The 16,983-nt window shown below is 33.7% G+C and overlaps 1 protein-coding gene across 2 annotated transcripts in view; it reads right to left on the minus strand.

Annotated features, from left to right (window-relative positions):
* LOC123717801 (division abnormally delayed protein) overlaps positions 1–16,983 on the minus strand; it is an 80,508-nt gene that overhangs the window by 24,161 nt on the left and 39,364 nt on the right. For both annotated transcript variants that reach the window (XM_045674014.1, XM_045674012.1), the window contains exon 2: positions 3,717–3,860. In XM_045674014.1, coding sequence (XP_045529970.1) covers positions 3,717–3,860 — 144 coding nt within the window. The remainder of the gene's footprint in view (positions 1–3,716; positions 3,861–16,983) is intronic.

Below are 16,983 nucleotides of genomic sequence, written 5' to 3' on the forward strand. Positions count from 1 at the left end.
ATTATTGAGTAAATCTAATGACGCTTGAAAATGTAAAGTTAATTAATTGCTGTAACATTTCAATACTCGAAATTGTTATTAAGGCAAAAGAATTCTCCTTATTTTTAGGTTAATGTTGTCTGTCAACAGCGGCGCTGTCCACTAAAGCTGTGAAGAAATGTCACGCACATACAATTTTTTTTAAAATTAGCGTGAAATCCATTATGTTGAATTTTCTTTTTGAAAGCTACACTTAATGGAAAGAAACTCTTAACCCTGGCTCTACGTTCAATAAATAAGAGCTTTTCATCTTTTAAGTCCCCTCGACGCTTTCAACTTAAATGTACTATCACAAACTATAATAAATCCACGTCAACCGACACTTTATGCATTAAAACATATTTATTTAAAAAAGGCTGACTTTATACTTTGTAAATATCATTTGTAGATATATATAATTGAAGTTAACTATTTTCTGTTTACAATTCAAGTCATGGATGCTAATTTAACAACATATATAACATTTGTTAATTATAAACGTTTACCATAGAATTGTGTACAAGTAAAGGCTTTAAATCCCAGCAAAATTCAATTGAAAGCATCATTTGTCTATGGAAGCCTTCAAAGAACAAAACGCGAACTTGAAAAGTTTTGCTACAATTTATGTGAATATTTATCAGACAAGATAAAAAACCTATAGTTTACATCAACTTATGAAACAAAAATTATTCAAATTACATAAGTAACACAGTAATGGATTACGGGACTACACAACTAACCTTAAGCTAAAACAAAACGAAGGCTTCTGCGTCTTTGGTCAAAGTTAGCGTCCGAAAAATAACGTATTAGCCGACAAAAGCAACAATTTAAAAAGTTTGCAATCCCTATACAGGAAAAAATACAAGCCGTAAATTTATAATAATTTTTAGATGAAAACAACATTATTTCAGCGAATTTCCAAATCAAGGACGAGAAGAGCTGGCAAGAAACACTCCGCTACTCTAACTCCAAGTGAAAAGCTTCTAAATACGTAAACGTAGTAGATTAATATAATTATGTTATAGCAGTCACGTTTTGAGGCTATTAACTAGTAGCAGTGAATAAGAGGACACTTAAAGTTCCCAAGTTTATTCGAAAAACGTGATACGATGCGATTCTGTCACTTGTATACCGTTGGCATCTAGTATGGCTACGTAAAGTAGGCTTTCGTACTGCATGATTATAATTTTATAATTAGTTTCAATATTATTACATAGATTGGGTGTTACTCTCAATGCATTATTAACATGTGCGTATATGACGGAATAAATCGTGAGGAAACCGGCCTTAGAACCAAAAAGTCGGAAGTTTATTATAAAAACTCATGTATTAATTGTTAAATGTTGGAGCGCCATTGGTTTACTGTTAACAGACTGTAAAGAATTAGGGCTTCATCAACTTGAGACAAAGACAAGTGTCTTTAGTCATTCAAGCATGTACCTATTTCGTAACTATATGTTTTGTAATATCGAAATATATCAACTACTCTACAGTAGTGATAGTAAAAGTGTATCCCTATGTTAGTTTCCTGGTTAAGCGAGGGTTCGGAGGACGTATTGTTTTAACCCACTCGCAGAGGTCAACGCACTTGTCACTTTGAGCATCGCTTATGTTCCTGGGGGCGTTTTCTGTGTCAGTGTTTCGGGAATGAAGTATGTGAACATCATTAGCGTGAGTTGGTACTGGGACGCAAAAACAGCTTTGAGCTTTCGGCTCAGATTTACATTCACAAGACGATATTGTTATTCAAATCAAGCATTTTTAACAGAAACACATATATACTCCACTATTGAGTTATGTAAATGATGTATTAATATCACCTTTATATATAAAAAAAAGGTTTATTTAATTGTGTTGCAGAGCAGTGTTGGCCTAGTGCCTTTAGCGTGCGACTCTTGTCCATGAGGTCGTAGGATCGCTCCCCGTCTGTACACGAATGGACTTTCTGTCATAACGTTTGTGAGTCGTGCGTGACGACTGCGTGAGTCAGGCACAGAAGGCTGTTAATGTTAATGTACCTAATAAGCAAGTAGTGATCATGCTTACTACTACTTGCTTATTAGGTACATTAGCAAATGTTTATGAAACAGAAACACAACTCTGAGGACTTATCAAAGATGCAGCCAAAATACATAATAGTACGAAAGATTTTCTTATATTACGAGATGGTTTTACGATACTAAATGTGCTTGTCTAGTTAAAGGTAAGCAAACAGGAGTATCCCGGTATAACATTAATGGCGCGTTCATTAAATTTTATGGCAGATAAAACTGCCGTTTAAGATTATGTTGATTTGTTGATGTAACGGAGAAGTTATTGGATAATTTTATGATTATTGTTAGGTTACGACTTGCAATTTTACTTTACCTTAACTTTTTGTTTTTTTTTGCAATATTTTTGAAGATCAACAAAAATCTACTTGAATAATAATTATTATTCTAGTACACATGTGGTTTACATGCATATTGATTATATTTTTAAATTAAAAATAACAACGATAAAGTGTTCCATTTGTCCCACCGTTTATACAATATCACTCGATGAAAGTCCAACAATTTATTGTTCTAACATCTATACACTACTTTATTCCTTGTTTCAATTGACATAAACGTCACTTTTGTATGCAACCTGAGAGCCGTGTGGTTGAATGCATTTGATATTTATTTTATTGATCGACACTTTGAAGCAATAACATACAGGGATAGGAGACAGGTGTGTTTAAAAACTACTTCAATTGGACAAAGGCAGTCATGCTGTTTGAGAGTACTGAGATCGTACCACACATTTTTTGCATCTGTTCCATTCGTCATACCCTAAAGGCCTCTGTGATTCAACAGTTATTGTTTCGCCGGCAATGGGATGTGAAATCTTTTTGCATTGATTGGAAAGTATTCGCTGGAAGCTTCATGATTTGATTTCTCATTTTCTGAATTCTGGGTACTACGAAATTGTGGCATGACATGTAGTAAAATTCCGAGTCGAGTCTCGAGTTCACTTAGAACAGATTGCCCTTTGTGAAACGTTTTGGATTTGGGATATGAGTATCGTATTGAGCGCTTAATCTCGTCTCATAATTGATCTGTATCAGCCTGTACCAGCCAAAATACGTATTTCATTATACTTTGAATTGTAGATTAAAGTCAAATGCTTAACAAGTTAGTGCGTTGTTATGCTGTGAAATGAATCTGTCCAGTTTCCAACTTAGACTATTGATACATAAGCCGCGTTGTAATTCCAATTGAGTTCTTAGAACTGTTGGATTCTAGAAGTGAACGTTGGATGTAATACGTTTCTGGGATGTTGCGATATTCCGCTACTCTTGATTGATAGATTCTTAAATCTATTGAAATAACCCAATGCTTAATAACACTATTGTACTGTTCCGAACCTGATTAATTATTGTCTTTTGTTAACATAGCTTTTACACACTAAGAAAACACTTTTTAAACGAATTGAAGCTTATTATTATTTAAAATGAATAATAATTTAGATAATTTTAAATTTTTCCGACCTTTCACAGTGTCATCGTGACCACGCACGCTGTAACGCACGCCAAACGTCGGATAAATTTTTAATTATGTAAATAATTATAAGTTTATAATAATAATACATAGCTGCAATCCGTTTAAAAAGTGTTTTCTTAATGATTAATTATTATTGCAGACTAATTGACGGATTTGAATTACAAGAAAGCTCACCTTGCAATGTCCTCCTTGTAGCCAGCAAAAGCTCAGCAATAGGCCTGGTGGCAGCTGCTATTTTGTCTTCGGCATTATGTCTGAGAGTTGATGTTAAGTGGATCTCTCTCCCTCGACCGCAGCACTGCCCTCCGCATATGGGACCTGGAGAGATACGAGCTTTATTATTAGGTATAAGGTTTAAGTGGCAAAATAAAATAAAATAAAACATGAAATACATCGAATAAGTTTTTCTTTCGGTAGGTTAGATTGGTAATTGAAAGTTGTACATGAAAAATTTTTATTTTATTAGTAATATATAGCAAACAGGCTCGTTCTTATAAGTATTGATAATATTAAAACAATAATTAAACCGGAGGTTACAAATGTTGTTTTCAATTACCAAAAATGGTAAATAAAAATAAAAAAAACAATTATACAACAATAACTATGCTTCGGTCTATCGCATGACTAGTGAATGAATTGGATTTGAAAATTAAAAGAGATCTCAGAACTTATATTGCCAGGGATGGTCTTTGTCGGCAACGCACACGACTAAAACCTGTTTGGATATTTTGAATTCTTTTATCGGAATTAAATTATTATTTTCCTCTCTGAAGTCCTGTTTTTATATGACGTACTTATTATTTATCACTTCTTTATTGATAAAAATATAAGTTTAGTTGGTAACTGTATCAGTAGTTTAGTAATAACTCATCGGCTAGTTAAATACTAAAACAAACCAAGCCCTGAGGCGATTTAAACCTAGATAAAGCAAGTGTAAATTACATTAATGTTAGGTGTGGGTGACAGGTGGCTTGCTGAAGATGAGGGTCCAACCGTTATCTCAAAATAACATTATCTAATAAAATAGTTTTTCGAGTCCCTCGAGGTGTTAGTGGTTTGAAAGTGACATTGACATTTACTTATTGTATACATAATCTTAAATAGAAAAGAAGTTGGTGTGGTAGAAACACCAGAACGTCGAACATATTAAAATAAGGCCAGTTACTATATATATATATATATATATATATATACTACATTAATACCACTTAAATTGCACTCAAAACGTCACAATACAATTGACACATTGTCGCTCCACAGTTAGCCGATGCAAGAAAGCTGTTCTTGACCGGAATTCTTATAAGAGTTAAATGAAGATGATGTCTGATTAACATAATTTATAATTGTTTCATTTATGTGATAATATTTTTAATTTGAATTTAATATTGTTTCTTGTTATATTAGTGAGTAGATTAAGTTATTTAGATATTAAAAATGTTTTGGTTTGGACAGAGCACAGATTAATGCACATATATTGAACTTGACATCGACTCAATTTGTTTTATGAATCTATTTATTTTTAATAATAAGAATTTTGCACAATAAAGGTCAACCATGTTTGTGAATCGTACCCAAGAGCTCATAACTCCGATTCATCTTAATGACTACTATTATTAGGTATTTTTATGGATGATTCACTTGATATGGAGGTCCTAAATTCAAACTCGAAGTCAAACTCATAATAACTTTATACATATAGGTAACCAACTACACTTATGAACGTCAACAGAAAGGTTTTAATTTGATGCTTAATTTACATTTGCTATCAGTTCGCAGGTCAAGGGCGTAGAGCTGGCAAGAAGAAGTGGTATAAAACTCTCCACCGCTATTTTTAATCGCTAAGTTTTGAGTCAAATAAATTGTTTGAACTGGTAGTCGCTCCAAATCCCAAAGATTAGGATTTAAATAATTGTCAAATTTATAAAAATCTTTATTGATTAATTACGATAGCTTTGAATTTTATCAGTGATAATTCTCTATTTTCGCGAGTTTGTTGTAAAAACGAATACAATTTTCATATAATTAGTTGTTTATCTTATGGTTGTAAGGCTGTTTGGTGGATTTCGATTTTATTCTAAACAAAGTAAGTCCTTTCCATACAGACCTTTATATTTTTAAAGCAAACGTTAAAATATCCACTAATGTCAAGGAAATTTTCGAATCTTCTAAATGTTTGGAGATGAAAAACTTTTGGCGATTGATCGTGGTTGGCAAGTGAACGTCCGCCGCCCAAGGCCAACGCGGAGCAGACACCGTGGAGTCTGGCAAAAAATATCCTACTCAGAGCTGCAATTACTGGAGTATTTTTAAAGTGTATTCAAGAGCTTTTTATCGTTAAGACAGGTGGATAAATAAGATTGAACACGTTCGCTGGAGCTGATTCTGTCAGTAGTAAGTAAAGAGTTTTTCTGCGTAATGTGTCGTGTAAACTTATGCCATTTTAAAGTTGTATCAAGCTGTCAGAGCTTTACGCGAGTACCATACAAAGGATTTATCCGATAGGAGCGTGATTCGGTTTCATTTGCGTAACTAGATTTTTGTTATTTTGGACCAGTGGCATTTATTCTTAAGACGGGAATCAAACTTAACTTATATAAAATAAGTTGCGTTACGAAGATTGAATAGTAGTGTACGGTGTTGGCCCAGAGGACTTTTAAATAATATAAAATATAGAATTTCCTATCCTTTATATCTTTTTAAAGAACACGTGGAAAACGGGCAGCAAACTCATGTTAAGGGACACCGCTGCTCAAGGACACCTAGATAGCTAGAAGGTATTGCCAGCCTTTTAAGAATTGGTACACTATTTTTGAAGGATATACATTGACCACCTGCCTATAACTACTACTATTTGATCGTCTACAATGTTTGATTGTGTGGACTGGGTTTACGACCACGAGGCGCAAGCGTGCTGTATCTTTGGGAAGCCCTTACAGCTGGCTGTAATACTAGGTACTGTACTGTAATAGTAGGGGAAGGCTGGGTTTCCATTACGTGGGTCATTGCAATGCTCTGCATATGCCTGCATTATACTAAACTGAGAAATATGAGCGGTTCGCCGTGGTATACACGAAATGTTGAAGTTCTTAAATATTTGGGAATTACCACTGTCGACGATTTTAATAGTTACGCAGGGAAAACAAACTAATTGCCTCAAAATCATATCATGAAATATAATTTCATATAGGCTCATTGCAGATGGTATAAATTTAAAAAAAAACATAATATAATATTTAGGACAATATTGTAACACAATAACAACAATAAATAATTGTTCTTATAACAGATGAATTCTATATTCTAAATGCTTAATAGCCTAAGACTGGCTATAACAGGGCGTAACTCGATTGTTAAACTAAGAAAAGAATAAGCTAAATATGCCTTAGCATTTTAATATTCAAAAGAATTTGTAATAAGAGTCTGTTTTCGTGTAATGAATATTAAAGTTCGCTGCATGTGTCTTAAAATACATAAAAACAAAAATAGCGCGAGTGCATCCGCCACTTTACAGTTTATGCATTTTAAACGACATTTCGACGTGTTGGTATTCGCGTCTTTTTGAAACAATGCAAAAGTATATTTCGCAAGATTGGGATATTTAAACAAATTATCTCAATCTGTAAAGCAGCCAGCGAGAGATCACCATTTTTGTATCTGTTTCATGTTCATTTGTTAATCACACATACACACACGCCGCCGACTGATCTGATCTAAGGCAAGCAGATTTCCTCACAAAGTTTTCTTTCACCTTTCGAGCGAATGATAATGCGCACATGGATTCCATTGGTACACAGCCGGGGATCGAACCTACGACCTCGGGGATGCGAGTCAAATTTACTAAGCTGCTCATTGATAGTGACTATTATTTGATAATGAATATTAAAAAAGTTTTTATTCTAATTGCGGCAAATATAGAAATGTCCTTATTAGTGCACAGAAACATACATATTTGGTATATGTATGCATACGAATGTAGAAGTAGACATGGGGACAAATTGGTTGTGCCAAAAATCGATCGACTTTGTGTATTACTTTAGGAAAAAATGTATTATTTAATAAATGATTATTTGCGTGGGACATTGTAGATGATATAAATTTAATAACGTTTGATATGATATGTACGATACAAATAATATGAGAATTGACCAATTTTAATATGACTAATAATGTAAAATGTAAAACTCCTTTAAAGACAAATTTACGCGCCATTGTGTGTGGCAGAATATGCCAACTTACTATTGTACCACCGTTTTGTACCATATTCTTGCAATAAATTGTTATTATTATTATTATATGAAAAATTCTATAAAGCTATACTGGTATACCCATATGGTCTTAGACATCTGTTGAAAGTCTTAACCGTCAACTCTATTTGTAAATATATAACTAATCAATTCTACTGAAATAATAATATAAATAGTATTGAAGTTATACTTTTTTTTAAATTATACACGCAGAACGTCATAAAAAACCGACACTCGAACATAAAAAAAAAAACATTCATTTCTTTAATGATCTATAAAACTTTTTTGTGATATTTAAATAAATTTAATTAACTCGATAATGCGTTATAATAAAACTGTTAATGTATTAAATACCTTTTTACTATTGTTAGTGTCGTTTTTTTCAACAAACCTGGCGAAAGATACAATTTTAAAAAGATTTTTATCATACGCCAAAGAAGTATAACTTCTAACGCGTGTACACACCTTTTTTTAAATAATACGTAATTCTGGGCAATGCAAATCCATAATTGATGTCACACGATATTACTTTTCCTATGTGCCATGAAAATCCGGAAATCCTTTGATTTAATGTTAATAATTCAGTATTATCTTTAGTACAAATAAATTTATAATAAAATCAAATAGATATTCTTCGATAAAAGCAATACTTATTCTGATGTACTGATAATATTTCAGCGAATATTACTAGCTAGCTAGAAAAGTTTTCGTTATCACATCAACAATCTTTTATATGCGATTTTGTTAGATACGTTTATTTAGTTCTCGACTCTATAATATTGGCGACTATAATGTAGATAAGACTGACAATGATAAGAAGCTGTTTTAAAAACAACAATAAAAAAATTGAGCCTGATATTTCAACATCTGTATTAATAATCGTTTGATAGACAACAACGTGATCAGCCTTCCGCGACTGAGTCACCGATTTTTGGGACTATGGCATGGCCGTTTGGCCATGGCTTCCTTCATACCATGCATCATTATGCGAAGGAAGGTTCTATTATCCTGTTTTGACACCTTTCCCGTAACGTTATGTTGTTTTGGAATCCAGTCAAATATGAAAATTACTGTTTTTTTTTCACTTAGAAGTAATTTTTTTAAATTGGTACACGATAAAAGTTATATGAATACAATTTTTTAATTTTATATAAAATCCGTAATGAAATAAATATTGAAACAAACTGGCAAGTGGCTGGCTCGCCTCTTCGCGTTTATTTCATATAAGTGTGCTTAAATCCTGTTTTATGATATTTTACTTCAATAATAATAATGTACTTTGGTTTCTTAAAACGTTATAGCAGAAGAAACCCAATAACAACGAGTGGCACTTGCCACTTCCATGAAGAATGGAAACGTTGAATAAATAATGTCGAATGTCCATCACCTCGACGTAGTCAGGTTACGAGACATTCTATTACGAAGTATATATATAATTTTACATGTTATGTTATATACATTAAATCTCGAACACAATTATATGTTGTGGAATTTGTAAATATGTTATATCCTTATGCCTTTACTTCTAAATTTGTATAGAATATCTTTTGAATGCCGTGGAGTACATTAAAACATTTTTATTATTATTTAAATACATTATTTTGATTAAATATTTAGGCATTGTTTATTTAAATGTATATTAGAAGATACCCAAGATTTTTTGGAAATATATCTCGCTATTAAACTACTGTTATTTTTTATAATGCAATGAATGAACATATCTAGTGTTTGTCTGAAATAGAATTTCGTAACACGGCGTGGGTCGAGTACGTAAGGAGGACGCATGAAGGCGATGGAAAGAACGTGTGTGCAAATAAATTAAGAGTTTAATCTTAAAGACATAGTGATTACTCATCAGTTACTGTTTCCTCTTCAGGCCGTGAACAGCCTCTTGCGCCTGACCCACATCGATTTCCCCACTATGTATTCCTGGACCGTAAAAGCAAGTAGAGTTCTGTTAATAAGTAAATTATTCCAAACGATTTAAAATACGTCGTTCTAGAAAGCTAGACCTTGTATAACCCTTGAAGAGTGTTGACATTCGGTTAGTCTGAAAATTCACGTAACTAAGACGCACAAGAGATGCACGTTTGTTAAATGAGAGTTCATTAGTTGTATTCAGGTCTCAACTCCCGCTCACTACGAGTCGAGAGACGCTCGAGGGTCCTCGTGGATGGGTTGTGCGACAAGACTATCAGATTCTACAACCTTTCAGCGAATAGACATTACACAGGCATATAATAGACCGTCTTCTTTGTACTTCTCTTTCAGGGACGAACTGAGCATTGCTGCCAAACTTTCCCGTCGAGTTAAGATCAAGTTAATATTTACCTAAAGTGTTAACGAATGGATGCAGTAATTGTAGTTAGCGAGAGATTTGTTTCTATTAATAGCGATTAATTATATTACTAGTGTTTCAAGTAAAATGTGTGCATAGACATACTTTAAAAAAAATAAAAAATGTGTGCGTGTACGAGTGTACACACGAAAGAAGCGAAACTTCTTTATGACCTTATTTTTCGAAAAATACTTTAACTGTACAGAAATTGGATAAATAAAGTTAAATTAGATAAAGTTTAAGAAAAGGCTTTTATTATCATATACATGAATACAAATAATACAATTTTTTTTTTACCTTATTACTACTAAGACTATTACAGAATTTCGTTAATTGAAATAGAATTATTACTATCATTGTTATCGTTATTATATATATCTGTTATTAATGGCTTCGAAAATCTTAGAATCAACCGTGCTAGGGACAAGAAAAAGATGGCGCGTGACGGAAAAATGTGACGGTACTTTTTATTTACAACGCGGTGTACATTTAATAAAAATAGTTCATCATTGTTTACGCACCTAACTTTAGCTCGAAGAATTATACACATGCTCGGTTACAGTAATACCATTTCGAGCTTTCTAAACAAATTAAAAATAGTAACCCTTCAGTATTTAAACAAATCTAAATTGAACAAGCTTTAAACATTTACAAACACAGGCTGAAGACAGCTACACGTAGACTGTTTAGACTGCCATGGGATTTTCAAATATTATTTTGTTTAATAACGTGTTTGAGGCGATGATGATATCAGACGACATGGTAGCAGACAATATTCATTCAGACTTCATTGCGTTACAGAAACGATTCACAGCATATGAAATTATACATTTATATTCAAAATCTATTATAACCACATCGAAAGGACTACTTATATTTGGTCGTAATAGCCGATGATGTTCAGTACCTAATCAATATATAAAATTGAGTCCCAATATCCCTTGGTCACGGCATCACGGGTGAACGGCTGGATCGATTTCGCTAATTGTTCTTTTGTTGTGTTTGCTATTGTCAGGAGAAGGTTCTTATGAATATATCATTAAAAAAAATCGAGTAAATTATACCAAATCGACATCAATATTCATAGTTATGACAGGACAACGTCTGTCCGCTTGTGCAATATAATTCAGCCGGGACCTATCTTGATCTATATGATATGTTGTTCTAAACAATGTCCTCGGTTTTGACCTTATATGCGATCTTTCCAGGCCTCTTAGTACGTAGACTAAATATACATTTTGTTGCTTGAATGCAATAATATTTACACACATGGGTGTCAAGGGTTAATGACAGTTTGAAATTAGACAACCTTCGTTAAAGAAAACTGTACCGTAATTTGATCAGAGCTTTCATAATGGATAAATTCAACAAGTCGAGCTAAATTACAATAAGACGTACACAAACACGGACTAATTGTACTTCACTGGGTTGAACTGAATTTCTACTAATAAAATTGACTTTGTTTAATGATAGTTCGTTAGATAGAATTTTTATGACGTTTCTTTATTGGAAAGTTATATTATGTACCTACTAACTTTGAGAGTTCTAATTTTTTTCAGTTTCATCTTAATTGCTGTGCTAGCTAAATCAAGAATAAACCATGAAATTAAAATCATAAATGTACTACAATGCCATTGTATGATGCATATTAAAGGTGGTGCCAGTCGAAGTGGGTTAAGAAAAGAGCGTACCAATTCTTAAAAGGCCGGCTACGCACTCGTGACCCCTCTGAGCATTGAGAGTGTCCGTGGGCGGCGGTTCGACAATAGAGGCCTTTATACATTAATAGACCTACAATTGTTTATGGGTATGATTATCTTCGTATCAGTTATCGCAAGATTGTAATCATACTAGTGACAAACCTCATTCAAACTTAAAATAACTTTATTCATATATAGGTAAAAAAATATACTTATGGACGTCAGAATAGAAGTTAAATTAATTATAGACTTTCGCCACTGGATGAGTTCATTAAATATTCGTCAAATTTATCAGTTATTAAAAAAACTTTATTTATTAATTTACATTTAACGAGGGCTTTGAATTTATTCAGCGATACTTCTCTAATTTCGCTTGGGTGTTTGTTGTAAAAACAAATACAATTCCCATATAAGGAGTGGTTTATCTTCTGCATGGTTGGTCGTACGCTTAAATTAGTTCTGTTTCGAGTATTTTACCGGTGAACGACACCTCTAACCTCTGCAGCAGCAGCCCACAGTAGAATAGCATACGACATAACGCTGTGAAAGTATCTATGATACACAATTTTAATTCAAACAAAACAGTTTGTTATACAAGTCCAATAACAGTGGACCTGTGTTGTAAACAAAAACAGAATCTCCATAGTACATACTTTAAGGATTTATGAAATATCATTTTAATAAACGAATTTTTACGCTATCATATTTCTGTAATCCAAAGATGCGGGAATGTTCACAAAAAGGACAAAAGTCTTTGTATACAATTTAGTCGTATGTAATTTGAGATGGTACATCGCGTGTCAATGCACGCTGAAAGATTTTTTTAAGACCGGTTTGTGCAGCTTACTTTTTATTGTAATATAAATTGACTGCTCAATTTAAAGTATTTTAATTCTACTGTAACGATTAAAAATTGATAATTAAAAGAAATTTAAAAAGTTTGGTCTCTGTGGTACCTTTGGCGCTTCCTCGCTGTTTTGCGATAGTTTTTGCTATTTTCTATTTATTAATTTTAAATGATGACTATGTTAGTTAAAAATATTGTTAATCTTTCTATGTTACTCTAATTAAATATTTCATAATTAAGAACATACATATATGTATATCTTTTACTTAATATAAAGTCTTTCTCGAGCGTCTTTAAAGAACTGCATTCTAAAGTTGAAATGTAAATGAATAACTAGATTTTTTTACGAAATCTGTCTTTTTTATTGAATTATGACAATAATTTAAATAAATAATATTATGAATTTATCGTCATATATCTGTTTCATTATTCATTAGAAAAAGTAGAACCATCTGTGCCTAACGAAACTAAAAACTACATATTTCAAAATACCTACCCGATTTTGATTTACTATTTACTCCCAGCACTGTCTATAGGTTATAGCCTCACAATGTTATCGTAATTGTAAGTTTTTATATACGTGTAATTCAAACAATACGACCTCGAAGACGGTCGCATTATTCCAATAAAGTCTCAAATGAACTCAAAAAAGTTATGTACTTTTTAAAGTATCCATAATGAATTGTAAGAAATAAACCGAACCAAAAAGTTATGTGTTCCTTTAGAACACACCGCGGATGTGTCGATTGCCTTATTTAGCTGCAATGTATAAGGTGCGTACCGTGTAACTGGAACCTCTTTTTTTAAAGGACATAGTTATTTAATTATTGTCACAATATATTATGTTTAATATATAGTATGTTACGGTATATTTTTTGTGTGTATTCACGCATAACTTATGATATACGATTGACAATGACACTGATTTGATAAAAAATGCTAAAATAAAGAGATAATTACCCTAATTTGAATAAATGCGAGGAAAACTTCGGCCTATAGATATTTCATTTGTATTTTCTATTTAAAAAGCTTATTAAAAGGGCTAACTACCTATTTGGATTGCTTTCATTTTACCGAAGACATCACACATAAATTACAAAAATATAATGTGATGAAGATGAATCGAAAAGGTGGCGAGGTGTGGAGGCCATTGATGGCAGATAAGCCTAATGTAATGGATGAGTCGATACGAAATGCTTTCTAAGTGATTTGATGTTACTTTGATGCGATCTCAGATACCAGAACCATTTCGGCGTTAATGCGTTTAACATAGCTTTATATTACTCATTTGTTTTAGTCTCATCGGAAGAGGATAGTCTTTTCTCTTTTTTAAAGGAGGCAAAATGGCAGGAGGACCATCTGATGTTAAGCGATTCCACCGCCCATGGACACTCTCAATAACATTTGGATCAGTCTGGATCAGCCTTTTGAGAATTCGTACGTCATATTCTTGACGGACCCTGAGTCGAATTAGTTCAGAATTACTTCAGTTGGTTTTAGCGGTGGTGCACGGCAAAAATAGGTTTATAAAACGCTCTGTTGTGGAAAGACGGACGGTGGAATTTCCTATTTGGCCTTGACGTCTGATGATGAAAGTCTGCAAGTTAATTCCGAACAACTTCTCTGAACACTCTTTAACAACATAATTGTGCACGGAAGCTACTCTTGCAGTATACCGTTTGCAAATGCCAGCTTTGTGACAATAGAAGGCGGTCATATTTCAACATTTTAATGGAGTTGTGGAGGATGTCAAGCCGCGTGTATATGAGAAGTTTATCTTAATGTACTCGCTTAGATGAGACAGTATTTGCTTTTCTATTACATTGGCTTTGCATTGTCCACTTGCACGTATTTAATGTTTGAGCACGTCGTCCAAAGAAGCGATAACTTCAATTACGATTTGTTTAGGGAGAAATTTCACAGTTTGATTAGATATAAAACAGATTATAAGTACCCCCTGATGATTAAGACAACTTTATATGTAAATTAAACTGATGTTGTGACTTCATCAGAGAGAATTACTGTTCTATAGTGTTTTGGAGCTACACAAAGTTACGAATCAAATTAAGTTATTTAATTGAATGCAGACATAAAACACCAGGTGAGTGTGTGGGCCTTATGTTTCTTGTTTAGTGGATTACACACACGTTTCGGAGAAAGAGGAAAAATACAATTTTAATGCCACTTACGACCTAGACATATGTATTTTGTTAACATAAATTACTATATTAATGTGGTTTTTTTAGTACAGTTTTGTAAATAACTGATTTTTCTAAATCTAAGATAATCCTTTTCCCTAATAAAGATAGACGTTTCAATTATATAAAGAATGTTTAACCGGCAGTTCAACTATACTCAAATTAAACCAATTGTAGTTATTCACCAAACGTGGTTCACGAAAAGCAGAAATTATGATGACATACGGAGCCTACATATGTGTAGTCCCCGAGGCCAAATTGTACAAAATTCGGTAAAGATAGTTAAATTTATAATTGACTTTGTCTCTTAGCGGTGAACTCCACCCACGGTATTAATACAAATTCGAGTTTAATTCATTAATTTCAAACAATTATAGTAAAAACTGGTTCATGTCGCAGAGCGCTCATCTGATTTGAATTTCTGTGCTTTTTGGGACTCTTAGAAAAAGAGAGCCATGAGGGTCTGATATCTGACATGTTACTAAAACACATATTGCATACATCAACAACCTTTTTAGGTCTGAGCCTCATTTCTGTATCTGTTTCATGATCATTTGTTAATCTAAAAGGCAAGTGGGTGATCAGCCTTTTGTGCCTGACGCACGCCGTCGACTTTTTGAGTTTAAGGCAAGCCGGTTTCCTCACGATGTTTTCCTTCACCGTTCGAGCGAATGTTAAATGCGCACATAGACATTCATGTCCATTGTTGCACAGCCGGGGACCGAACCTACCGAAGCCACTAAGCCAACACTGCTCTTAACTCACACTCTTAATAATAAGCAGTTTAAATCTCCTTCTCGACGTAATGTCTACCTGGTTGGGTTAGGTTAGATAGGCAACTTACAGATACCGGCAATCATCTTGAACAAATGTGTTTATCACTGGGATGGGGGGCCGCGGGAGAGTTACGTGTCGATCGCGTGATTGGTAAATCAGTTCACGTTTGTGTCCCGCGCTGTGTACGATGCGCAAACTTTTGTTTTATGCTCAAGAAGTTTGCCGGTATCTGTACCCGTAAACGTGTAATCTATCAAAATGTACTCAAGGTTGGAGTTATTTTTATTCCAAATGTATATGGAACAGAATATACTTGACCTTATTTAATTAAATTATTTTCCTAACAGTCGTTGCCTGAACGAGATCGCTACAAATCAATAAGGCCCCTTGCCCAACTTATTAATTATTTCATTTGTACTGTAAAAAATTACAGTACGATCGGTAATTAAAAACTTTTTTAGACTATAGCTGTTATTATACTGTGTTAGGTATTTTAATTATAATGTATTTCTATTTACAAGTAATTAAAGGGCGTAATCTTGGTTAAAAGTTACATCTAGATATATACATATATCATTGCATACTATGCGTTATAACTAGGGCCGGTACTCTGCAACTCCAAATGGCGGCAGTAAAAGCGATGTTCGTACCCAATTTCAAAATAGTTCAATATCCGTAGCGCTGATGTCGGAAACTTGGAATCGCGTGGTTTAAAACTCAATATTGAAGTTGGTGACTCCAACTCCGAATATCGATGCAAGCGAAACAGCAATCGTTTAGTCATCACGTTTGAAAATGGTTTTTAAACACAGGGCCCCTACAATATTATCAGGGGCGATCAGGCAGATCTGTGGCCGAGAAGGTAGGCAGCAGGGGAGTGTCAAATCTCCTCTTTCTTAAAATGGGTTTCCTTTGTTTAAACTTAGGTCAGGTGGGCTTGGCGTTTCCCACTAGGTGACAACTACACCGGAAATAGCGAGTCAGAGCCGGCGTCACCTCGAGTTTGACTAGCTGCAATCTGTGTTTTAGAGCAGTGTTGGCCTTGTGGCTTGTGGCGGAGATCGTAGGTTCGGTCCCCGGCTGTGCAACAATGGACATGAATGTGTATGTGCGCATTTAACATTCGCTCGAACGGTGAAGGAAAACATCGTGAGGAAACCGGCTTGCCTTAAACTCAAAAAGTCGACGGCGTGCGTCAGGCACAAAAGGCTGATCACCTACTTGCCTATTAGTATAAGAAATGATCATGAAACAGATACAGAAATCTGAGGCCAAGACCTAAAAAGGTTGTAGTGCCATTGATTGATTTATTTATTATTAGGAGTTGCAAAAAAAAT

This window comes from Pieris brassicae, chromosome 13 (assembly GCF_905147105.1).
Source record: "Pieris brassicae chromosome 13, ilPieBrab1.1, whole genome shotgun sequence".
NCBI lineage: Eukaryota > Metazoa > Arthropoda > Insecta > Lepidoptera > Pieridae > Pieris > Pieris brassicae.